General features: G+C 46.2%; 1 protein-coding gene across 4 annotated transcripts in view; it reads left to right on the forward strand.

The window, feature by feature from the left end:
- Positions 1–22,672, forward strand: part of Mor (SWI/SNF- related protein mor) — a 41,540-nt gene extending 18,868 nt beyond the window's left edge. The window contains exons 22-25 of one of the 4 annotated variants that reach the window (XM_077706315.1): positions 283–417; positions 8,887–9,424; positions 15,855–15,995; positions 22,116–22,672. In XM_077706315.1, coding sequence (XP_077562441.1) covers positions 283–417; positions 8,887–9,424; positions 15,855–15,995; positions 22,116–22,189 — 888 coding nt within the window. In that variant the 3' untranslated portion in view covers positions 22,190–22,672. Of the gene's footprint in view, positions 1–282; positions 418–8,886; positions 9,425–13,303; positions 13,825–15,854; positions 15,996–22,115 lie in introns of those variants that run through there. The other 3 variants (XM_077706318.1, XM_077706316.1, XM_077706317.1) reach the window with 3 other exon arrangements.
- The last annotated feature ends 3,035 nt before the right edge of the window (positions 22,673–25,707 follow it).

Below are 25,707 nucleotides of genomic sequence, written 5' to 3' on the forward strand. Positions count from 1 at the left end.
CAAACAAATTCAGCGTGATGCTCTAGATCCTTGTAAGCAAGCTCGACTGCACCCTAAAGCCCCTACACGTAGCGACCACTACTCAGACCTGTGTAATGCATGACTTTGGCAGCACATTGCCGACATGTCACTGCAGCACTCGTGGGATTTTGCAAATTAGGCGCCGAAGCACACAAATGTGTCCCACTCTTCTACCGCACGAGAAACCTGATGCATTTTACGTATTGTTGTAACATTCAGTAACGTAAAAGTTACTGAACAGAAGTGGTCTTCACTGTGCAGCACTTGGCAGCAGTGGAAGAGCGCAAGATCAAGTCGCTTGTGGCGCTGCTAGTGGAGACTCAGATGAAGAAGCTGGAGATCAAGCTGAGGCACTTCGAGGAACTGGAGGCCATCATGGACCGTGAGAGGGAGACTGTGAGTAGTGCACTGCTTCTCCCGTGGGGAATGCGTTTCCTGTATGGTGTGCTGTGAATCTTCAAAACATTCAAAGGTCAAAGCGAATAATACTACGTTGAATTTGGGATCGAATTGAATGGCAGTGTTCAAACACTTCAAGTATTTCTGAAGCATTTCAGAATGGGAAAATACAAATATGTACTCGATGGCACTTAGCTTAATTTTGTTTTATCAAACTCGCACAACGGCAGTAATGCTGCACTAAAAACACATGTGAAATGTCTCCTTTTTAATGAACTAAGCCTCAGCCAAATCACATTTTAAACAAAAAGCACACTGACTGTCTTCAATAGTGGCAGCAGGCGTCCCCGGCACTGACTAAGGTGGGTAACCGGCAGCTTCAGTTGGTGCTTGTAAGGCTGAATGGTGAAAGGAAGGGGTTTATGGAGAGGCTTTATCTCTTGTCTAAAGACAAGAGAAAAGGCCTCTCCTGTTAGGCCAACAGCACACACTGATATGGTCATGCAGGAGCTAACCTGGTCAAAACCTCCTGGATAAAAAGGCATATGCACTACTTTACAGAGCCTTATTATTATTTTTTTTTTCTCAATTGTGAACATCTTTTGTGATACTGTAGCAAAAATTCCTTCTTTGTATTAGAACATTTAGAAGAGTAATAAATTGTGAAAGTTTGTATTTTTGTGGCATCATATGAAATACTTTATCATACGGAGGTGCTGACACTGCATTGAGGGTTGTAGATGCTTATTATGCAGCAGTCTCTATGTTTTTACCTTACGCGTTCGACACTCTTATCATACTCAAATTGAAATGTAAAATGCTTTTGATTAGGGGTGTGCGAGTAGTGAAATTGGATCTCGAATCGAATTCGAATCGCATAGTGTCGAATAGTGGACAAAAATATCGAATATCGAATATCAAAGCTTTTATTTGGAAGAACAAGTACGTTGGACACTAACGAACACATGCTCATGTCCTTGAGCTCTAAATAGTAAATACACTACAAGGAATTAAGGGGGGACGCGGGTCTTAGAATGGTCAAAAATGGCCAAAATATCGATTTTGAGAAAATCCAATTTTTGGAATTATTGTACCTTCAAGCACCTGCCTTCAAAATATCAACGCGAAATTCCATCGGGAAATACTCTAAAATCATGTTTTGAAACGCCTCGAGGGCCACGAAATGCCCCGAATTGGGCAAAAGTTGCTTCAAATTCCCGCGCGCCCCGCGGGCGAGGCAGCCGACCGATCGCCGCCATCTTGGTCTTGTTTTGAAGCTTGTTTCTTTGTGCGCATTTTGCGATATCTCAAAATGGCGTCGCTTGAGTAGAACGACCGCCCTTGCCAGTTTTCCGAAGGCACCTTCTCGGCCGCCGATTGGCTAGAGCGGGCGCGCGCGGTTTGAGTTCGCCATACGACCCCTCCAATTGGTCGGCGCGACTGCTGTCATGGCGGTCGCCATCATGGCGTCTGCTACGCGCGTCTGACGGAGTTCGCTCTTCTGGCGCAGCGCTCGCTTAGAGCAGTTTTTTTTTACAGTTTCTTCTAATTCTTCCATCGCGTGCTTTCGTGAATGATGCCAGGAGACGTACGTTTGAAGACGACGACCCGTCATGCGCACGGGAAGCGAAAGCGTCGTCCGCCTATCCCAAGGTCGCGTGGTGCGACTTCGGGCCGCTCGACTCCGCCGGATGAGAATCGTTCGCCGCCTCGTATTGCCTCGCCTGCCCCATCGCCTGACCAACCACCTCCCGAATCCATACCTGGTCCAAGCACGTCCTGCCGGCTTGACACGAGGTATTACACGGCGGAGGAGATCGCCGCGCGTACGGAACACGCGGACGAGGTCAAGCGCGGAATGGAGACCAAGTCAGCAACGCAGCGGAAATTCGACCACCTTGAAGTGGATAGTGGATTTGGCGCACTCAGAGGAAGAATCCGGCACAGATTTTGTCTTAGTGGATTTTGCAATGCTGAAGGACCTTTTTGCGCACGTACCTCAGGTGCGGCAAGTGCGGGCTGGCGGCGCCGGATTTGAGGAAGCCTGACCGGCAGTACGGCCTCGCCGTGAAGCTCGAGGTGACGTGCTCGGTTTGTGAACACCGTGTGGAACGTTTTTCCTCGCCAAGGACCGAAGGATCTGGCAATATCACTCATTTTGAAGTGAATATGAGGGCTTAGAAAAGTATTCAAAGCATCGGGAAGGGGGTGACTGCTCTGTCAGATTTTTGTGCTGGTATGAACTTGTCCCACAGAGGCCTGCACCACAAGACATTCCAAGCGCACTTGAGGAAAGTGGTTCAGGTTTGCGAGGACACTGCAGCAGCCTCTGAAGCTGATAGTGTGCGTGCCATCAAGGACTTGTACTCGGACCTTGGTCAGCCGCCAAACAACATAGATGTGATGTTTGATGGCACATGGATGACAAGGGGACGGTTGTCACACATTGGAGTGGGCTGCATCATTGAAGTGTACACCGGCTTGGTGATTGATCATGTAGTCCTCTCTAACTTTTGCTTAGGTTGCGCCATCGGACCCAAAGCTTCAGATGAGGGCTACGAAGATTGGCTGGCAGACCATGAGTGTCAGCGAAACATTGACTGTGGTGCAGGACGCATGGAGGTAGAGGCAGCCCTGATAATGTTCAAGCGCTCGCTCTCCAAGAATGGGCTGCGGTACACAACCGTGATGTCCGATGGAGATAGCCGCACCATGCACGGCTTGAAGGAAAAAGGCGTCTATGGGTTTATCCCCGTAGGCCAAGAAAGTTTGCCTTTCGGCTACATTTATTTTCCCCAAAAGACTCTTTTGAGGGCCAACAACATGATGTATTTGCGGAAAGCGCACTGCGCAGTGTCCCACCCCTGTATCCTCTCAAACTTCCAGCATAAAAACCGCGAATGAAATAGCCTCACCAAAGAACAAAAAAAGGGGGGCACCTAAAGCAAGTTTCACCCTCACACTTTTGCCGTACACAATATTCTGGGTACCACAGTGCACTGTAATAGATGATGGCACTTCACGAAGGACTGTTGCAGTTTTCACAACGCCAGCAAGACACTACCAGATTTAACAACGCTAACAAAATGCCAACCGATTCGAAGTCGATAAATATTGCTAAATTCCTGATGGGGTCCGTTACTTGGCCTTTTGTATCTCCAGTTCTAGTTGACATTTTTGGAATCCAAAGACAGATTTGAAAATGGGAAGAACATGTCTTTGTTACTGGGAAATTTTGAAGCTACACTACTGACGGTTCATCTCATAACACATGGTCAAACTTCAAATGCAGTTTTCTCAGTTTCATATTTTTGGTCACTTCCCTCAGCCTTACGCAGCTTTTTGGAAACTTCTTCTTGCTTCATAAGGTCAATCTTGGTACCATTTTTTTCAGTACAGCCTGAGGCAGCCGATGACATTCTTAGTTTTTCTGTTTAGGCTACGCATAAATAATGACTTGCAGTTATTTTGATGAGCCAAAATATCCAATACTGCCATTTTTTGTACTTGACATATTTTTTTAGGATGCCGTGACTTTAGAGAAAAACGAAGAATGTCATCGGGTATGGGAACTCTCTGGCTATCCATTCATGTAATTAAAAGCGACAAAATGCATTGCGAAAGTTCATTAAAGCTGCGTAAGAAATTACCTAATTGCGGTTAACACTTTGTATGATAACTTTTGAACTAACAGCACCAGCTCAAATATAATTGCATATTTGAAATCTACAGAGAAAAACACATCCGTGTGCAAATTTTCATAAGTTTCTACCCATAAATAAAAAAGTTAGTTTTAAGACCCTCGTCCCCCCTTAAATAAATTAACCCGCCGAGGTGGCTCAGTGGCTAAGGCGTTGCGCTGCTGAGCACGAGGTCGCGGGTTCGATTCCCGGCCGCGGCGGCCGCTTTTCTGATGGAGGCGAGAAGCAAAAACGCCCGTGTGTACGAGATTTCAGCGCACGTTAAAGATCCCCAGGTGGTCAAAATTAATCCGGAGCCCTCCACTACGGCGCGCCTCATCGCCTGCGTTGCGTCGGCGCGTTAAACCCTACAATCAATCAAATCAATTAAATAAATTACAAACTGTCATGTTAAAGGCTTTACAAATTGTCATTAAGAAACACAATCTGCTCCATATGAGCTGGCTTCAGGCTCTCGCTGCGATGTCACTGTGTTCCCTGCAGTAGAAAACATGCGTTCACTAGGCACCTCTGTAGCAGGGATAGGAAGGTACCGCAAGGCAATTTTGGCAATACCAGGGTAGAGTGCAGCGCCGTGCTCTCTCCAGTATAGCAAAGGGTCGTTCTTCCTGGGGATCAGGGGCTCATTCAGGTACTTCTGGACCTCCTGACTGTGGGGTCTCGGGTCATTTCTCTGGCTTTTTTGCGATGCCAGCAGTTTCCCAGACTGTTTGCAGGCTTTTTTTAGGACTGGTTGGTGCATTGGACAGTTCCGGCCTTTCAGACTGCTCTGAAGGAGAGTCCACGCGAGCACATTGGACACTAACTTCTGCTGCAAGCAGCTCGACAGCCTTGGTCTGGTCAAAAGACTTGGTGCAGAAAATAGACTTAAACCTTGGGTCACACAGTGTTGCAAGCATCAGTTTCTTTTGCTCCATAAAAGAGGCCTGCTTCATTTTCAATGTCACAGTGCCCCTTTAGAATTTGCTCTGTTTCATAGAGAAAAAGAACAGCTGTTGAAATGGTACCATACTTCTGGCCACTCAAATCTGCAGTCGCATCTACACTGGGCTGCAGGACCTGCACCAGGCTTGCTGCAACATTCCATTCGCTTGGCGAAAGGCAGCTCACACTGGTTTCTGATGTTGCCATTTCAAGGGACACCGCATCTTTCAAATCTACCAAACGGCTCAACATGGCATGTTCACTGTCCCAACGTGTGTCTACATCTTGAATGAGACTTACATCTGGCAGCTCCATGCGCTTCTGGCAATCTTTCAGTGTCCAAGGTAGCCTGAGCACTACGCTTGTAGTGCCCCACTATGGCTCATGCCTTCTCACAGAAAAGACACGGCAGGCGTCTCTTCTTTGGCGTCCCTCACTGCCAGCTGAAAAGTGTGTCCCAAGCACTGCAGAGGGGTCCAATCCATTTGGCGTACGGCTGCGCGAATATTGCGGCCATTGTCTGTGACCATGTACACAGGCACGTTGGTGAGGTCGAGAGACCAGTTCTCCGTGATTTTGGTCAAGCAGGTCTTCATGTTCGCTGCAGTGTGGCTTTCTGGCAAGTGAGCGCACGCGAGAGTAAATGCCTTGATGGTGAAATTCGGCGTCATGTAGTGGCATGTCAAAGCAATGTAACTTTGATTGGCCCTGGAGGTCCACATGTCATTGGTGAATGTGATCGACTCCACTGAGTTCGCCATGTCTCCAGCGATTTCAACTTTGAGTGAGTCGACTGTGCTTTGGTACAGCTCTAGGATTACTGTTCTTGAAAACGTAGTCCTGTGCGGGACCTTGTACTGGGGCTGCAGGTCCTTCGTGATCATGCGTGCGATGAACATGGTAATTTGTTTTTTAGCACTCTCTAACAAGAGGCCTTTTCCCTTAGTCATGCCTAGCAAGGTTTGTTGGTCTGCGCCTTTCTTTAGGCCGCTGGTTTGCCTTGGCTGAATCTTGAATCTCCAAGTAGTGAGCGTGGTGTTTGCTCTTCAAGTGATTCAAAAACGGGCTTGTCGTGCTTGCCGGCGTCTCGAGCATGGAGCCGCATTTCTTGCAGATGGCAGAGGACTTTTTCATTGGGCTATTCATGCTGAACAGCACGGCACGCGGACGTTACGCAGGAAAAGAATCACATGCGTGCGATGACCATGGCGACGATCGTCAGATTGGCTATGGATAGGCGTCAAGAAAGGGTCTAGGACGGGTGATGATAGTGTGTTACAGCAAGGCCACAATCACAGAAATTTAACAAGACCATAATTCTACACTACTTTGCAGCTGCACAGTCGTGTGACAAAATCATTTCAATCGTAACAAAAGAAAAACGATATTTTACAGCCGACCATCAGGGAAGAAGATTCAGTGTCATCGCCATCACAAAATGGCATCGCCGTAGTAATTTGTTCGTTTTGTCCCGAGTAGGACGCATCGTATTTGTTTCCAATGACGTGAAAACGGCAACGCACCTCATTATTACAAAAACCCGTATGTGAGAAACGTTTTCTGCACGCTAAAGACTGCTGTGTCGCTCCTTTCCGTGTATGCCAGTGACGCAAAGAAATCGAGGAACTATTCAATTACATGTCGGCAATGAAGTCTCTGAGGTTTGGACATATTCCTCCTTTTTGCCCGCAAAGATAACTTTCCTGGCCGGAAACGGGTCGCTGGCAACTGTTAGACCAATAACTTTCGATGTTAGGGTCAGTAAGGGCCCCACTAATCTAGCCGCAACTTTGGCAGCGTTCGGAATATTCGTCACGTCGAATTAATTGAAAGTATGAATGCTGGGTATTCGAAAGTCGAATTGAATTCTTCGGGCAAGAAATCTATGATTTGAATTCGAAAATCAAATATTCGCACACCCCTACTGATGGAACACTTTCTGAAACTTTGAGGCTTGTGAATCTAAGGTAAATTATTTTATGCCCTATGAGCTTGAGATTTACACTTTCAAAGTGTATTTTAACGTCCTGAGCACAAACATGCCGTCAGTTTTCATCTTTGTGGTATAAGCAGAATTGTGCAACTTGTTATGCCATTCTGTTTTGGGCAATCTTTTTATTATCTATTTGTGATAGGTCCAGGCATTGCAATTATACCACAGAAGTAATCTTAGCATTGTTTCTGCAATTGCTGTAAACTTATTAAATGTCAGGTCGTCAGGGAACAATGTTTTCGTAAAATGAAATGCATAAGAAATTGTGCTAGCAAAAAGAAATTCTATATTTTTGTGGTTTTATTGCACTGTTTAGTTCTTGCGCTTTTGAATGCAGCAAAAGTGATACAAATCTGACCAGTACAGCCCAAGATATTGTGCCCGACAGTTGACCTTGGGGGGGAAAAAATTGGTCCTGAGAAAACAAGGCATGAAGTTTGGAAGCATAGGTGAAAAGGGTCAGTCAGGCAACTTCAAAGGGTGGCAGCATTGTAAATACTAATAGTACAGCTGTAATATTTTGCAGGTACTTTTTGGGACCTGTAGACTGCAAATAAAATTAATGCAGACTTTTTTTTTTTTTTAATTTTCAGTCTTCAAGACCAGTGTCTACAAACGAACGTGCGCTGTCTTATATCGGACGGCCAGGAACATGTGTGCCAAATATGCTTCAAAAACAAAAGTCACTATTAGTGCAAATTGAATTTTCTGTATAAAACATTTGTTCTAGATCACATTAGGAGGCCTCAAACGGTGGTGAAGTTTACTGAGCAGGTGATTTTGAAAACACAAGTTCAGTCTGAAGGATCTTGACTTGGTTTTTCTACAGCACACGGTCTACAAGATGTGCTGTGTAGACCATTTATAACGTAACTGTTTATACTGCGGGACCAGATATACCGTGGGTTTTCGCGACTACCGGTTTGCTTCCCATAGAACCCCATGCATACGCATACTGCCAATACCATTTATAGTGCAGTGGGACCGCTGATCGACCACAACTGGGGCATCGTTAAAAAAAGACTGAGTTAGTCATCTGTCACAGCGAAAAAAAATAGGCACCCTTTAGTTCACATTTCCATTTGTACTCGCGTGATAACCCTGCCTCATAAAACAGACAGCCCCCCCCCCCCCCCGTAAGTTGTTTCTATATTAGAACGTTGTGCAGATAAGCAACCGCCCCTTTGCTTTTCGAACATCTGGTGATAGTAAGCTGGGACAGTGGGGGTTTCCACTACCTGTAAGTTATGCTGATAAGCAGTTGCCTTGGGCGTCCAGACGAAAGGGGGGGGGTCTTGCCTTATATGTTCATAGACACTAAGAAACACAGCTGTGCTCCCTAAAACAAAAACATAATAGAAGTTAAAGCCACCTTGGGGGTTTGTAAGATAGTGCAGCAGCTTCTAAGACCCTGCAGCAGTGGTTGATGTGGAAAACAAAAGACGAAATAAATACCGCGTGTCTGCTTTTAAGAGGCCTTCCTTTCAGTTACGATAAATAAGAAATGACTGAAAGGTTGATTGCAACGTGCTTCGATTTGCGCATGTTTTGCTTATTGTGCAGTGCCGCTTATAGTGCGGATTTTCCCGGCTCCCGCAACAAACGTTATAAGCCAGGATCGCAAATATGTCTCCGTAGTTTTTGTACCCAAGTACTTTGCAGCAAGCTTTGACCCCTGTGAACTGCCTACCTGTTGTTCGTGTTTGGCTTTGTAGTCTGCATTCTGTTCGAATGGGTAAATGAACAATCTGAGGCGAAGGACGTCGCATTGTTCCGAAAAAAAAAACCAAAAAAACATTGCGTTGTGGCTGTGCCTTCCCTTTCTGCCTCCTCCTCCCCCACCCACAGCTGGAGTACCAGCGGCAGCAGCTGATCCAGGAGCGCCAACAGTTCCACCTGGAGCAGCTGCGGGCGGCAGAGTTCCGGGCCCGGCAGCAGGCGCACGCCATGATGATGGCCCAGCAGGGGACCACCGCCTCTTCCGCCACGGGCCCCAGCCCCATGGGAGGAGGAGGAGGGGTGCCCCCGCCACCCGTGGGAGGAGGCCCCGCCCCCGACGGGGGAGGAGCAGGAGACCCAGGTCAGCACCCGCCCCCCCGAGCAGCTCCCCCCGTCATGCCCCCCCATCCCCAGCAGCAGCGCAGCCCATACTATTCCGGCTACGGCTCGGCACCTCCCCCAGTGGGCGCGGGGGTGCGGCCGTACCCGCCAAATGCCGGCGGGGCAGGTGGCTACGGGGGCTCGCCCTACCCGTCGCCCGGCGAGCAGTCCTTCCGGGTGCCCCACGGCAACAGCCCCCAGCCCGGGGGAGCGGGAGGGGTGCGCAGCCCTGGCATGCACCCTGCCGCCGCAGCGCCCCCGTCTGCACTTGGGCAGCATCCCGCAGGTGGGTGCCTCTGCTCTCCCCCTTCCATTTTTTTAACTGTAAAGCTATCCACAACCGTGGAAATGTGTGAGAAAATTTGCACACATCGCCTCCTGTTATTTGCGCAAGCGCCTCCTGCTTTTTTTCAATGCCAGATGCGCCAGCCTCAATCACCCAACCAAGACCTTTCCTGCTACTCCTGCCTCTCTCCCCTAGTTGCTAGCCTTCCCAGAGCTTAAGTAGCGTGATCGGTTACTCTTTGGGTGACACGTGGTGGAAAGCAGCAACATAGGCATGACGTACTCTGCCACGGTGTTTAGTTTTTATGGCTGGCCAGAGTTCCACTGCTATGCTAAATTGACATTGACGAAAATGAATGACGGCGGAACACAAGATGCACACATACGAATGCGCTGTCGTATGTGTGCATCTTGTGTTCTGCCATCCTTCGTCTCCATCAGTGTCAATTTAGCACAGTGTTTTTATAAATAGTACTGTACCAGCTAACCCAGAAGCAAGCTCTGAGTGCCACTACTTTGGCGGTCTCGAACATCAGTTGCCTTGGCAGACAGGCACAGGTCGCTCTTGAATTCTGGTCGATCGGTTGAGTTCGGTTAAGCTTGCAGCCCCCCCCCGCCCCCCCCCCCCCCCTTTCTTCCCCTCCCCTTCTTATGGCATGTGGCCGAAACAGGTGTTCACATCACTTCCATTGTGAAGCAGGCAATGCATTTGGCATTGAAAAAACACGGGAGGCAGAGCTTGCACTTAAGTTGTAACACTATACATCTACTTTGTGCAAATGTTTGGTTCCAACAGAATTAACCGATTGAAAAAGTTTCATAACTGGACCTCTCGTGGTTTTCAAATAAAAAATCAGCATTTTTCAGGGGAAGGCTATTAGTGAACAGGTGCAGTGAAGTAACCCAAGGGAAATCAGCGTGAAGTGGAAGTGAATGCCAGCAGTTGCTGTAGAGCTTCACCAATGGTGTGCCATCACTTCAGTGACTAGGGGATAGCTTTTGAAGTAGAAATAATCAGAAATAAATCATGTGTGCTGTTTTCTCTCAAGGAGCTTGTCATTCAGTTCTGGTCATGTTTATAGCCTGAAGCAAGAACAGAGTCTGTGGCTACGCCATTACAGTCAAACCTAGATATATCAAACTCGCAAAAAGCAGTGTCAGTTTATTATAGGGCATAATTAAGTGTAAGCAGGCTAAGGCATTGCACGTCATAAAAGCACATACCATGTATAAAAACACTGTATTGATGAAACTGCCTTACTTTCCCACAAAATAGTCATAAACAACTTAGCTGCCTGCTACAGTACACACTTAGTGCCAGACTAGCGCAAGTGCACAGGTCACCCCTGAGGTTGTGGGAAAAGGATCGTCGTTGCTTTCCTCATTTCGCCCGCTTTCACTTGCACTTGGTACGCTGTCGGCAATGTAGTCTTCCAAACTCTTCCATCATCCACACTCACAAACCCGCCACCCACTGATCTGGCAATGGTGTCCAGAAATCGCTCCACACTTTGGCAACAGCGTCAATGACACCATTGCACTCACTTCTATTAGTGCTGGGATAGAGAGCACAGCTGTGAGTGGGCGTGCATGTGAAGCAACAAATATTTGCACAATTGGCCAACCTGGTGATCAGGGAATCTGATAGTATGCTTGGTTGCATAGCCGGTTTCCCTGATAACTGTATGACTTATGCTGCTGGCTTTTGTATCTATGGGGGGATATTAATGCCCTTGTCACACGGGCACTTTCAGTCCGGATCGAAGTCGAGCGGGATTGTGTTTTTGAGCGCACTTGATGCACCGCCGCTGCTATACGGCACGTTTCAATCCCGATTGAGATATAGCGCAAGGTGTTTTGCAGCTGGCATCAGGCAATCTTGAGCAGCCGTAGCTGGTACCAGCCGAATTCGCAGCTGTGCCAAGGCCATCTGTTGTAGTGTGGTTATTTGTAACATCGGATGCGATGCTTTACGGAATGCAGGGAAGAGCACACAGGACAGGCACTGGTCTAACAACTGAATTTTATTAGGCTGAAAAGAAATACATAGGCAAAAGAAACCGCACCCCCAAACAACAAAAAAAGCAAGAAACGCAAAAGCCCACTGCACAGAAAAGTACTAAAAAAGCGACATAGAAAGAAAGCGAACTAATATAAACGCCAAAGCAACACACTAAGAGATTAATAGTCATTCCAGGTGCCATGGACCATCACTCTTTCTTTTTAGATATTACTTGAGTAGCATATTAGTTGAGAAGTTTTTACCAAGGGAACTGAGTGCGACTGAGAAACTCTATGGCCTTTAGGGGACAGGTTGCGGCCGGTGAAACACCGAGTATGCTAAACTCAGGTAGATTCTCCATTCCACTCAGCACTGTCTGCACTCCTCGCTGCCAGTCAGTTTCATTTAGTGATAACCAGAGAGGAATCTGGCGCTAGTGTCAACGCAAACTCGATTTGTGGAACCGGATTGCACAGGCTCGCTACGTGGTTACAGCTGTGCATATTGAGATTTTTTTTTTCTCCAAAGAAAAAAAACATTTATGGCACAGTTTGCTATTTACAAATTACTTTGTGAGTAAAAAATTTATTTTCTAAAAACAGGTGTTGAATGGAATAAAATGGTGCGTTTAGAGAAAAGGCAGACGCGGAGTCGAGGAGGTTTGCGGAGTACGTTTGTCGTTAGCCGCCAACTGCAGCAAAAGTTTTGGCGCTTGTAGTTTTTATTATTAAAAAAAAGGTTTTGTGTTCTTAAAAAGAATGGAATAGTTTACCTCTGGAGAAGTTATTTTAGCCTTAAATAGGGACATTCATTAAGCTGCGTTCCTATCAGCCACCAGTCCGACTAGTCTGCGCCGTAGGACTTGCATTCGCACGAAAAGTAAAGCTGTCCCAATCATTTCGCAGTCATCATCAGCTTCGAAAATACATTTCTCTGCCGAATGAGCAGCACCACAACTCTTGATTTACAAGAAACTTCGCTGTATACAGCGCCGTCATTTGTGTTTTCGTGCTCGCTGTGCCGGCAATGAATTGATAACCCACCCACTTCGCAGCTTTGGTTATACAGCAGTTCCACTCAGGGCGGCATCAGCGACATACACTTTCAAGAAGAAACGTATTGTTGAACGCTTTTTCTAACACCCCGCATAGGTAAAGGCATTCCTGCAAGACGACGAAAATGAAACTGGCTGCATGATCTAACCCATAGTACTTTTTGCGAAGCCACCGAGTGCCAATCCGAATCAACATCTGCCCATCACGTCCATCACGGCGGATGATCGCAGCGCCAGATTCCTGTCTAGTTATTATTGTATGAAACTCTATGCTGCCAGTAAATGCTGCTGAGTACCAGCCCAAATTGTATTAGCCTATCAGGGCACTCTCGTGTCACCTTTGTAACAGGAGACAATGGAGCTGCTATGGGAAATACATTTTCCCAAAGTGTTGGATGCTGTAGCCAGGGCCTACTGTGCTATTTCAAGAGCATACGAATGTTTGTTTCAGGTATTTGGTGGCTTGCTTGTGTCATGCTCGCAAGCTGAGAGCTTGCAGTCTTAGTTTTAGCAAACATGTTCTCTACTAACACAAACTGCTTCGCAAGCTGCATGCTTTGCACTACTAAATGCATTCCAGTGCTATCACGCTTCTCCAGCTGTCGTGTCATCGGGAGCACTAAGCACGGTTGATGCGACAGTTGTCAGGCCGTTATGTCTTCTTTCGGCCACTCATAAATTACCTTTAATAAAGTGTAATTATAGCTGAGACAACATCTTTGGTGGTTTTTCTAGCTCTCAGCCGATTGTTTGAGCTGGAGGAAGAGATGGCATCTAGGTATTTCGTAACCCTTTGTTGGTGCTTGTGTTCATTTCTTTGGCAGGCACCTATCGGCAACATTCTTCCTTTCTCATGGGACACCCATACTAAAACTGGCAGAGGGGGCTGAAGCCGCACTTTCAACCTTATCAGCCTTCTCCGGGAGCTTTGTGCTTGGACACTGCCATCGTAACAAAGCAACTATGTGTTAGGTGGCCCAAGTTGATGCACATATAACACATGCACGCATCTTGGACATTGTGTACTGTAACTGCAAATGTGGACCTGATGCGAAATTTGCTCTCTTTAATTGGCAGATCAATGTCTTGTACATACTGAAACCCTTCTGACATTTTTTTACATCAGAGGGTTCTCTGGGTTTTTTTTTTTCCCTGATAATTTTCTTGTAATTGTTTGCCTTTTGTTAATGTTCACAAGTGACCTGTGTCCACATCATCTCTGGTTATTATGTAACTCATGTTTCTGCGCATATGTCACCAGCAAAGCGTGCTGCAAAATTTTCTAGTCATGTCTTTATAAAGCTGCTGTGCATGAGTTGAGCAATAAAGAGTTTCTGTTTCTACATTAATGGTGCATTATTGTGCTGCACACTCGGCTCTAAAATTTGGCAGCATTTCAGCTGGCTGCACTGCTGAGCTGTGAGAATCAGCTTGACTATTGTGGGCCTTCCCATGACACTGAGCATAGGTTGTGCCACCTTTGATTAGGATTACAAGTGACATCCCCGGTAGTGGCCGTAAAAGTGCGCGTGAGCTTGTGTATGGGTAGTGCAGAGGCATGTCCTAATCACAGCCATTTTCCTCTCTCTCTCCCTCTCTCTCTCCCCTGCCTTTCTCTCTGCACTGCTGCCTTGCAAGGTTTGAGTAAGACGTGGACACCGTTTCACCTCTCCGCTTTTGCGGCTTTGCACGGCTGCCACCGCCAGTGCACGTCCTGTTGAGTGCGTGCGCACTAATCCCCCCTGCGTACAGCAGGATTTATGTGGCCCTAGGAAGCGCTGGCCACATGAAGCTCAAACTGCAACTTTTGAAAGTGTGAAGCCGTGTGAACCAAAGTGCGAAATATCATACATGGGCTAGGTTATTGTTACATAATTCATGTTGGCAAGGTTGGCAAGCACCACGTTACACGTGTAGCAAAGTTTGCATTGCTTGCAAGTATGGGGGGAAGGTTGTGGGTGGGAAATTATTGCATTCCCTAAAGGCAGTTAGTTTCTATATTTTGTACAGAAGTATTGCAGCTTTGTGTGAACTTGTGATGCAGAAAAACATACTTTGCGCACATGGGAATTCCAAATGGCCATGCAATGAGCTGTGTAGTGTTGCTTTGTAGCAGAAATGTGGGCAAGCCTTATTATTTGAAGTTGCAATAAGTAAGATCATGTGTTGTGTACCAACTCTGTTTCCTCTTTCCCTCCCCTCCTCCTCCCATCCGGAGTTCCTTGCTTGGTTTCCTTTGACCATTATCCCTAAGCCATTCCTTGTACCATTCAAGACATGCTGCGTGGGGTTGAACTTGCATTCAGCAGGCGTACATTTTCTTCCAGAATGTTCGTGAAGGAACTGGGTGCATGGTTGTAGCCAAACAGTCGTGCTTATAATAATACTCCCTCCCTGTCATTTGTTCCGTCCCATTCTTTGTAGACTTGTGGAAGGCCAAGGTTTAGGATGTCTGTTTTCTACCTTTGCTACTTCTGCTGTACATTCCCTGTTTCCCATTTCCTGTCTTACATCCTTTTCGTGCTTTCTACCCCTCTGCAATGTGGCAAAGTGGTTGTAGTGCCAAGGGTCCCTTCAGGTTGTTGCTAAATGCACACCTAATTAAGATCCTTGCCCTGTGTCTTCAGCAGTTACTGCTACAGAATTAGTGGAGTGTCTTGTTTCCTAGCACTTATTCGATGGCTTTACATTCTGTATTCATTTTGGTCAGGCTGCGAGTTTTTATGATTGGAAAACTCAGTTTTAAGGCAAGTGTCACACAGTGCAGCCTTCGTCCATCAAATCTAGCAAACTTCAGTTAAACAAAGCTTGGCTAGCAAGGCAGTACTGGTTTGCAGCTGAAGGATAAAAAATCGTAGTGTCTCAATGCACATTTTTGAAGCTGGAAAGAGTGACACTCAAACCTTGGTTAATAACTTGTTGAATTTACAAACCATCATCAAAGGCACGGCAGACCTTGCTGATCAGACTGCAGTGCAGGCGCTGCGTGCAGTGCCCTGGATTCGTTCCGTTGATGTCAAGTTTTTCACTTAGTGGGTCTGCAATAACAAGGCTAGATGTACAACAGAATGACAAAACTCTTATGTGTGTGGTCTAGCTGCGAGGTGTTCCTTGTTACGCGTGTTCCACAGTCCTTCCTGGTGTGAACCTCTTTGTATTGCACCGTAATGAGAGTTGTGTGTCGCAAGTTTTTTGTTCCCCTCTGCCTCTTGACCTCTCCACTCACTCTCAACTTTGCTCTCTGCCCCGATCTCTCTCTCGTAACCCCGTGTGTGTGTGCGGGACGTGTGATGGTTGTGTAACGTTCTCGTTCCGTCTCGTTTCTCTCCCGTCCCCGTCCCGTGTTGTGGCCAATGGCACGTCCACCACCCCCAGCAATGTCGGCCGGAGGAGCGGCCATGCCTTCCATGAACGGGGGCGGTGTTCCCCCCGGCGCCCCTTCGCCCATGGAGCAGGCCCCCCCGCAGCCGTCGCAGCCCCACAATCCGTGCCCCCCCGGTGTGGCCCCAAGCCCAGGTTGCTAAGACGCCCCCTTCCACTCCTCTTTGCTGCCGCAAGCATTCGCACAACCCGTGTCGTCGCCAGAAACTCTGAAAGCAGTCCTGCCTAGTGAGGGAGTAAAGTTTTAAGTGAAAGGAACAAGCTATATATCAGGCTGCCGGCAAACGCGGCATTGTTATGATCGAAATGAAACCCCCATAAACCTTTCAAGGTCAAAGCTGAGCTGTAACAAAATCGGGACCAAGGTTGAAATAATCCCAATACCCTAAATTAAAAATAGAATGTTCATCCCGCACGGCGTTCTTTATTGGAAAGTTTGTGGGCCAGCGGGAAAGGGCTCTGCTTTGAGTCCTTGCATCTTATATAGATTTACTGCAGCTGTGTTTTAACCTATTCAGTTCTTAAGATTTGATGACCTGTAAGGAAGACCTGAACAGTTTTATGTGCAGGTGCCTCCTCAATGTGTCACCTAGGTAGCCAGAACATAGGGGAAAACTGTGAAGATAGGCATTCCTTAATGTCCATGAATCGGACGGGGTAAGGCTTGACTAGATGTTCGTGAAAACTCAGTGCTCAGTCTCTCTGCCACACCAGTCGCACTAGCACTCTGTGCTATCAGTGCACCGCTCCAAATGCACTGGACACCCACTTCTGCTGCCCAAGCTGTGTGCACTGCAAACCGGCTTGCTTCCTGGGGGATGGCATGGCACTGTAGCAGGAATTGCCGGCTTTAAACAGTGCATTACACTTCGCATTATTCCCACTGCTTAACATCTGGCTGCTACGTTTTAGGTAAATGGACGTGAAATGCAAAAATGATCATATTTTGGGATTTTGGTCTGCAGTGAATCTCGCGGGTCTTCCATAAGATCTTTACGGTGTCATACCTTCAAAACGAAGTGCTGATGAGCTGGTAAGACGGCAGGCTTTAGCTCTGAATTTTGGTCTGCGGAAGCACGTCTTCTTTCATGTTCATCCACAGTTACATGGATAAGCCTAATCTAATATAGCGCCTAATCTAGGCCCTCTTTTTTTTTTTTTTTTTTTAAGTTCCTTTAGCACAGTTTTATCTGTATCAAGTACTTAGACCACAGGGCTCCTTGCAAAAGAATCCATAGAATGTGCTTGAGAGAGTAATGGAAGATTAGTACTTTAAACAATGCTTCTCTTTATCAAAAACAAGCCCTGCAGTTGCCTAAATGCCACTAGAAACTTTTTAGTTGTCAATTTTCTTGGGATTCTCGGAACTCTGTCAAAGCAGCTCAGACTGGCTTGCGTGTTACCTGTTAGGTAAGGTAAAGTGAAATGGGCCCCTGTGCTTGCAGCTTTTTCATTGCACCTTTGTGATGGGTGCAAGGCCCTCTGGCTTTTTTAAGGCAACTGACCTAGTCATATATGGGCCTAAAGAACTCTCTGCATGGCACAGTGAACTGCAATCTTAATATCAAAAAGACAATATACCATCATGCTTTGGCCAAGACATTAGACTTTTAAGAGGCTACTACATATCTGCTCAACAGGACATGGTGCTTCTGTTGCTGAGAAGTTTGACTTTACAAGGATTGTATCTCAGCTTGTCGCCTCCTTCACTGTGACCTGTGAGGAAGCAGTCGCTTCCCCCCTCCCACTCAAAGAAGTCATTCTACTGGTTCTGTGTCAAGCAAGCAACGCAGTCCAATAGGAGTTCTGAACCTACCATATTTACCCAATTATATAAAGTACACTCGATTTCTGTGGTTAAAACAAAACACTGCTTTTAAAAAAGCCTTACTTCTAACAGGCATATTTCTGCTCTGGGAAAAAAAAATGTGCGAACATTCCCATATCTTTAGGTGGCAACAAGCTGTTCACTGACCTGAACTTCATTCACTGTCACTCGTGGACAAGACTGTCTTGCTGTCCGACCGCAACATCTCGTCTTCAGTGCCACCCGTAGCGTTCGAAATGCCACATTTCTTGCATGCCTTCACAACCACAGTTGGCAGAACTTCTACAACCAAACCAAGCTTTTGCCACCCACATGGCCATTTCCTCAAATTGAGGCACGCTTCAGCCTATTGCTGGCTGTTAATGTCTGGCCGTGATTAATTCGCCTTTCACTGTAGAGTGCCCAAAAGCGGTCCTTTGCAGACTTGTTGAGGCATACATCCAGTGGCTATAGTCGAGAGGTCATTAAGAGGTCACAGTTTCGGTTTATACTTGGTTCTAACGGTTTTAAGACCTATTTTGCCCCCCCCTCCCCTAAGAAAAAAAAATGCGCATTAGAATTGGGTAAACACAATAGTGGTAGGGCGTACCAGGGCATGTTGCCTGTGTTATGGCAAAGTGTTTCCATTCTTTCCTTGTACGATAAAACTTAATTCCGCGAGCCCAAACAAACGCGCAGTGCTTCCAAGAGGATGGGTAGCTGAAGTTACTGCACACTACGGTGGACTTTGAACATAATGAGCCCCTAACCAACGCAGCTGACGCACTGCAAGATAATGGTAAAAGAACTGTTGCAAGCTCCGTGGAGTTTTTGCATACCTCAACATTGAATTGTTATTGGTTTCACTCAAGTTTCTACGCCTTAGCTATTTATTTACTGTCTTACTGTGGGAAACAATAGCACTGCTTTGAACTTCAAGCACAATTAGTAGTTCATTTTGCAAGCCAGTAAGCTTTTACCACTGCGACTCTTCAAATCACACGTCATGTCCATTCACATCATGTTTGCGGCAAAAGCAAGAAAATTCCTGGATCATCATCAATAAGTCTTCTCGTCAGCTTTCTTAATGATCTAACTTAATACTGATGTGGCAGACCTAAAAGTTTTGATTTTGTCTTCCGGTCCCATGCAGACACTAGCTTATCACCACCATAAGAAAAGTAGTAGTTTTTTTTTTTTTTTTTTTTTTTTTTTTTTTTTTTTTTTTTTTTTTTTCCCTTAGTATTTAAGGACAAGTTTTCCTACTGCAAATATCACCTTACGAAGTACTGCAGCAACTGAAATGTAGATAGCTAAATGCACTTTCCAACGAATGAAAGCTCAAAAACAAGCTCCTATCAGTACACAAAGAGATGGCAAACCAAATGCATTTAATATACAGGGTGGTGTGACAATAATTGGAACACTTAAAATTCTTTCCTGAACGTACCGCCGCTCTGTTCACGCTCAAACTTCGCACAAAGGTCGCATTTTGTGGTCTATTTTTTGTTTGACACTGGGAACAACGACGTGCTTACCTGGTTATTCTGAAAATGAATAAAAACGATTTTCGCCTATGGGAAAATGGCAGCTGATTTGGACGTGCGAGCCAGTGCAAGTTAATCTTGGAACGACGGCGCTACCTGGGGTATTCCAAGCGAAACGCACGTTTGGGGTTCACGGTAGGAAGGAGCCAAATGGTGCAGCAGACGATCAGAAAGAAAGCGGGTTTTCTGATCGACTGCTAGCTCATTTGGCTCCTTCCTAGGTGAATTTTCTGATCGTCTGCTGCACCATTTGGCTCCTTCCTACCGTGAACCCCAAACGTGCGTTTCGCTCTGAATACCCCAGGTGGCGCCGTTGTTCCAAGATTAACTTGCACTGGCTCGCACGTCCAAATCAGCTGCCATGTTCCCATAGGCGAAAATCGTTTTTATTCATTTTCAGAATAACCAGGTAAGCACGTCGTTGGTCCCAGTGTCAAACAAAAAAATAGACCACAAAATGCGACCTTTGTGCGAAGTTTGAGCGTGAACAGAGCGCCGGCTCGTTAAGGAAAAAAAATTTAAAGTGTTCCAATTATCGTCGCACCACCCTGTATCTAAAGGGAGGATTACACAAGAATTTTAATAAATTTCACGACAATTTTTCTCCTGCAGAATAAAATAATCTGTAAAGAAAGTTTTTTTTGGATATCACTAAGAGTTGACCTTTTGATGGTTGCACTACAAAGGAAAGGGCTTTTTTAATTTCATCAGGCAAAGATAGACTACACATTTTTAGATGCCTTCTTGAACAACACTGGAGGTTTCCTGCTGTCAGTGGACGACTGATCTTTCCAGGGTGATGTAAGGACACTGTCAATGATTATGTTGCATCTGGGAAAAACCCAAGATTGCCTAACCCTATGGCAAAAATAAATGGTACCGAATTTCGAAACAAAACTTTCTGGTGAATAGTTGTGTTCAGGGCCTGTTTACCATACTTTGGCTGTTGTACCTTTAATGCACCGTTGTCTTATGATGTGCAAATAGAGCCACAATTGCAGAGATTTGCCGTGGGGCCAATCAAGCGCACAGGTGCTGGAATCAAAAGCACTATACATTCTCTGAGAAGCATTAGAATGGATGAAACACCTTGGCTGATCGTTTAGGAACTAACTGCACTGTGGTAAGAAATGAAACTGAAACGGTTGTAAATGTCTCTAAAATGACCAAGACTATATATATGTGCTTGAAGGAAATACAGCCACCTCGGAGTCATAAACTGAACTCATTGATGGAAAGCTGTAAACGTTTAATCTGATTTGACCCATAACCATTGTCCCTGAAGAAGAAAGTGTATGACAGCTGCTTCTTACAGGTACTCGCGTATGGGGCAGAAGCTTGGAGGCTCACTAAGAGGGTTCAACTTAATTTGAGAACTCAGGGAGCAGTGGTACGGAAGATGATAGGTGTAACATTAAAGGACAAGAAGAGAGCGGAGTGGGTCAGGGAACAACGCATGTTAAGGACGTATTAGTAGAAATTAAGAAGAAGAAATTGGCATGGCCAGGGCATGTAATGCGAAGGCAAGATAACTGTTGGTCAGCAAGGGTAACAGAGTGGATTCCTAGAGAGAGAGAGAATCCACTTTATTTGGAACTCTGGTTTTAGGGTGGGGGACAGAGAAAGGCAAGCGTGGCAGGGGGCAGCAGAAGGTTAGATAGGCAGATGAAATCAAGAAGTTTGCGGGGATAAATTGGTCGCAGTTAGCACAGGACCGGGATAATTGGAGATCCATGGGAGAGGCCTTTGCCCTGCAGTGGACGTAGATAGGTGAATGATGATGATGATGATTGGTGACCCATAACCATTGTCAGAACTTAATATCATGAACAAATGGGGTCTTGTATGTTGTAATAGTGGTAGGTTCTGCTTTTGTAAGCAGCGCACACGACGACCACACCTAAACTTTTCCCTTGCTGTTGTGTTACAATGAGTTTACTTACTAATCATATTTTTCCCTCACAAGCAAAACCAAAACTGCTTCTGAAAGCATGTTTTCTGTGCTAACCACTGCAAGGGGATCAAACACAATGAAATTCAAGGTGCAGTCATTAGTTACGGCAACCGATTTCAATAGCAGCAATAGCTAAAGGTTAGTATATTAACGCAATTTTTTGGCACAAATGGTAGGGATATCCAGATGTCCTCGAATTGCAGTTCTCCTGTGCTATGCAGATGACAGTACCGAAATCCCTGCAGATAAATTCCTAATTTTGCATGCTGGCTGCACTTTCGCCTTATTGTGCAGCAAAAGTGGGAAATTTTTCTAAGGTGTTGTACTGCTGAGCACGAGGACGCAGGTTCGATTCCTGGCCGCCGCCGCCGTTTTTTTGATGGAGGCGAAAAGCTAAAACGCCTGTGTGTTCCCGAGATTTCGACGCATGTTAAAGATCCCGTGGTGGTCAGAAATTAATCCAGAGCCCTCTACTATGGCGTGCCTCATCGCCTGTGAAGCGTCGGCGCGTTAAACTGCACAATCAATCAAAATTTGGCATTTACCTAGTACAGGGACCGGACATGCCAGTAGTCGTAATAGAGCCTAGGGAAGATGGCTGTTAACACATCTACACACTGAGTCTTCTTTTAACTTCATGCGGATTAGGGAAAATATGCTTTCACAGGTGCTACACTGGGGCGTGTTGTGGGCATCTCCCACACTTTCTGGATTGCAAGTTTTCAGAATTGCACGTTAGATTTCGGGGCGTACCAAAAACGTTGAGGCGAGCCTTACTTCCTTTCGTATCAAGGGTTGTCCTTGGATCTAGCGTCTCACGGGGCTGTTTCCACCAGATGCCCCATTTGTTGTGATGGCCAAGTGCATGCCTAAGGCTTTCAAGTGTTGCTGATTTGTGCCAGAGTGTGAGGTTTTGGATGTGTGTGCCCCTTCCTCCCCTTCTTCAGCCGAATGCGAGCCACCAGCGGCGGGCGGGGACCCAGGAACCGGGACCGCGGCGCCTACTCCCCCGGGACTCTGAGTCGTTCCACGCAGCAAGAAGCTGCCTTGGCAGCCACAAGACTTCCCCCACATTCATTCATCCATTCGTTCACCCTCATTGCTTGTACATTATTTGGGCATTCTCTCTCGTTTGGCGTGTGGTCCCTTTCACTGCAGATCTTCCCAGCTTTCCTTTTGTGTTGCAAGGTGCTTTTTTTTCCCCCCTTCTCCTTCATTTCCCTCTGTTTACTGGCGGTCTATGTCACACATCTCACTGGTGTGTCAGTCGGCAGAAAAATTGGTCACCACACCCCCTTTACAGTGCTCGCTTTCGAGAGCGGTTGTCTGCGACGCTTTTGTGCGAGGTTATTAGGAACGTCATCCCAAGCCCTTTCTCGGTGTAAGGGAGCAGCTCAAGTTTACCTCAAAATTGGTGCTTTTTTTTTTCTTTGATTTTTCAGAGGGAAATCATTCTGCACTAGCACATATACCATCCCATCCAATAAAGAGTTCATCCCACTAAGCTTGGTTCAGTCTATCAGTGCATGAATGTCTTTGAAGCAGCAGCAACACCTCAATCTCTGTTGGTTAGATCAGCTCATGGTTGGTTGCCATCTGTGCTTCCAACCGAGCAGGAATTGCGGATTGGTGCGAGTGGCCTGCGCAGGCTACGCATTGGTGTCATTTGGAGAAAGCAATTTTTACTAGGCTGTGTCAATATGTGTAAAGCAGTTCTCCTAACTTTGCATTCTTAGTGTAGAAGGTGTGGCAGACAATGTAACAGGGCCCAGACAGCACTAAGTAATCTCCTTGTTTGAGACAAAACCATCTGTTCAGAGCTTTTTAGCATGGTGGTCCATGCGGGATATACGTGGTTCCCTCTTCATAAAATCCTATATACTGCCTTAGCCACCTGGCCCCTGGTGACCAATCGAGGATCATTTGCAGTGGGGTTGGGCAGCAAGTTCTCGCTTTCTCTACAGAAGAAATGGGGGGTGTTGTTCTTGATTGAATCTGCACTTGCCCTACCATGTGACAAAGGGATCCTGGTCTCTAGCACACTGGGCAGTTCCCGCTTTATTGAGTGGGGTACGTGTGACAAATGGGGAAGGGCCCTGGTTGGCTTGTATGCTACCTGTTGCTCCCGCATTTACGTAGCATTCAGAGACAGCAATGTTTGCCTTTCCTCATGGTAGAACCCGAATTTTGAGCCCTTCTCACCAGAAAGTATTGCTTGTCTTTTATGCCCGCAGCACTTGTTTCATACCGCGAGCGCTATACTGGTTCTTATTAGCACTACAGTGTGCGAAGATGTTTCAGGCATGCACCTCAGAGCGGTGTTGGCACAGGTTTGCTGTATCGGGGAGACCTTGATAAGTGATCTACATGCACAACCCCTGAAGCTTTTTTATGCCCGAGCGTCAATTGTATATTAGTAGGTGAAAAAAAGGCGTCCCTAAAGACCTGTGGTCGGATCCCGTCAAGATTCTTGTTGACAGCAAATGCGGGAATGGGTGGGCCTGGGAATGGGTGGGGAATGGGGGTATGTGTTGGCCTGATCTCCCCATCGGGCATGCAGAAGTTGTACGTTGAACCTGAAGATTACGCCTTACGTCTAATGCCAATCATTACCTGAAGCTCAACGTAAGAGTTTGACAGCCCAACGCAAGGTCATTTAACATTAAGGCTGAATATAGGCCTAACAATATGCCCACTAATGTGGATTGGCCAGGGATGACAGTAGCTGTCAGAAGTTCAATGCCGATTCACCCGTTTTTATTTGGCTGCGACGTCTGCATACCCATCCATAGTTGTCATATGCACATTCCATGCAGCTGACCCGTGACGACAGCTGCAAACGGAGGCTCGAGGCCAGTTCACAGATTCCCATTTACCAGCGAAATTATCGTGCCAACCTACACTTCTCGCAGGCTTGCACTTAAAGTTTGGCCAGTCAAGATGCCACCAGCCTTCAAAAGCGAAACAGTCCGTTTCCTGAACAGTACAGCACTCACTTACTGCGTGCCCAGTCTTAGTTTCTAGTCGTAACAGTTTCGGTTCGAACCCAGTCAGTCTTAAATGTTCTGTGCAAAGTTGTGATTTTTTTTTTTTTATGAATAAGTGTTCTAAATACTAAGACATTTTCATAAACAACAGTGATTCCATGTGTTTTCAGTTGCTTAAATGCAGTGTGCAGCCTACCCTGTATTCAATTAATGATATGCACTATGTCAGAAGTGCCTGTTCTGCGCTGTTTGGGAAACGAAACTCTTGCGGCTTGCTGTCGATTCTCTAATTCTCATTGGCAGCGACGTCGACATACCCGCCCACACATGCTTTCACAACTCAACGAGAAGCTTTGCTCTGCAATCTTGCATCAGTAGAGGGAGTTTGGGTGAAGTTGAGCATCATTTCGCTACGCATTAGTCTAATGTTATGAAAATAAAAAGAAAGAAACATTTGCTATCCTAGCAAGTATCAAATGTGCAGTGTGCAGCAAGTGTATCGCTTGTTTATTGACTGCAATGCACACACATGGAAACAAAGAAACAGAGCAACCTCAGTTCTGCTGAAGGTTGCAAGGTGATGGGCTAGCTGGCATATCACAGTTGCTGCAGACGCCGTTCCCTGGGCACGTGTGAGCTGGGCGTCCTTCCATAGAATAGCTCTTCAGTCGTCACTGAAATGCAAGATTTGCAAATCTAGGACATGGTCAAAACAGGCGCTTTGCTTCTCTTGCCATTGCCAAGATTGGCAGTGCCAAACGTATGTCACTATAGGCTGGCAAGAGCACTAGATGCGCCTTTGCTGAAAAAGTTAGTTTCCTGGGTCTTTTGAGCAAAAGAATGTGAAGCAAGCAAGGAGGAGGACCACACGTTTTTGTTCCTAGGCGACGCCCAACCACACTGGCGTGCATGGCGAAATAATGCCAAGCCAGCAAGCCAGAGGGCACCAACGAAGATGCGCCCTCTTTCTCCATTTTTCTTCCTTTCCGCCTTATTTGGCTCTCCCTGGTTTCTGCTGTTGGGTGTGTGCACCAAGTGTGGAATTCTTGCCTGTCTGCCATAACTGCAGCAACCACGGGCACATCTAGCGATCTTGCACTACCGGTGGAGCAACTTTTTTTTTTTAAGTTAATTTACAATAAATCACTATAGCACAAGGCAAGAAAAGTGTCCAGACAAGGAGTGTCTACTACTGCATGATGTGAATTAGAGCTTTAAAGAATAATTCGAAAAATTGCCACAAAAGTTGGCAGTCTGTATCTGCCTGGATATTCGTGATGAATGTAAACTTCCAAATAAGAAGGTGCAGCTTCTTTTACGTGCATTGAGGGGGGAAATTGCAAAATGGCAGGTTGCTGTCCATTATGCCCCACGGCTTCTATGCAGCTGCTTGTATTGCAGAGTGACCACACTTTTTACAGGCTAACTTGTCTGGTCATTGTTTTTTTTCACCTGTTTGCATTGTTTTTTTTTTTTTAACCTTCTGCCATTTCACTTTTTACACCAGTGCTATTGTCTAATAAGGAAAGGGAAGAGTGTCTTATTGTTCAGT

The sequence above is a fragment of the Haemaphysalis longicornis genome, unplaced genomic scaffold (genome assembly GCF_048455015.1).
Source record: "Haemaphysalis longicornis isolate Haplotype H1 unplaced genomic scaffold, Haemaphysalis longicornis Haplotype H1 scaffold_4, whole genome shotgun sequence".
NCBI lineage: Eukaryota > Metazoa > Arthropoda > Arachnida > Ixodida > Ixodidae > Haemaphysalis > Haemaphysalis longicornis.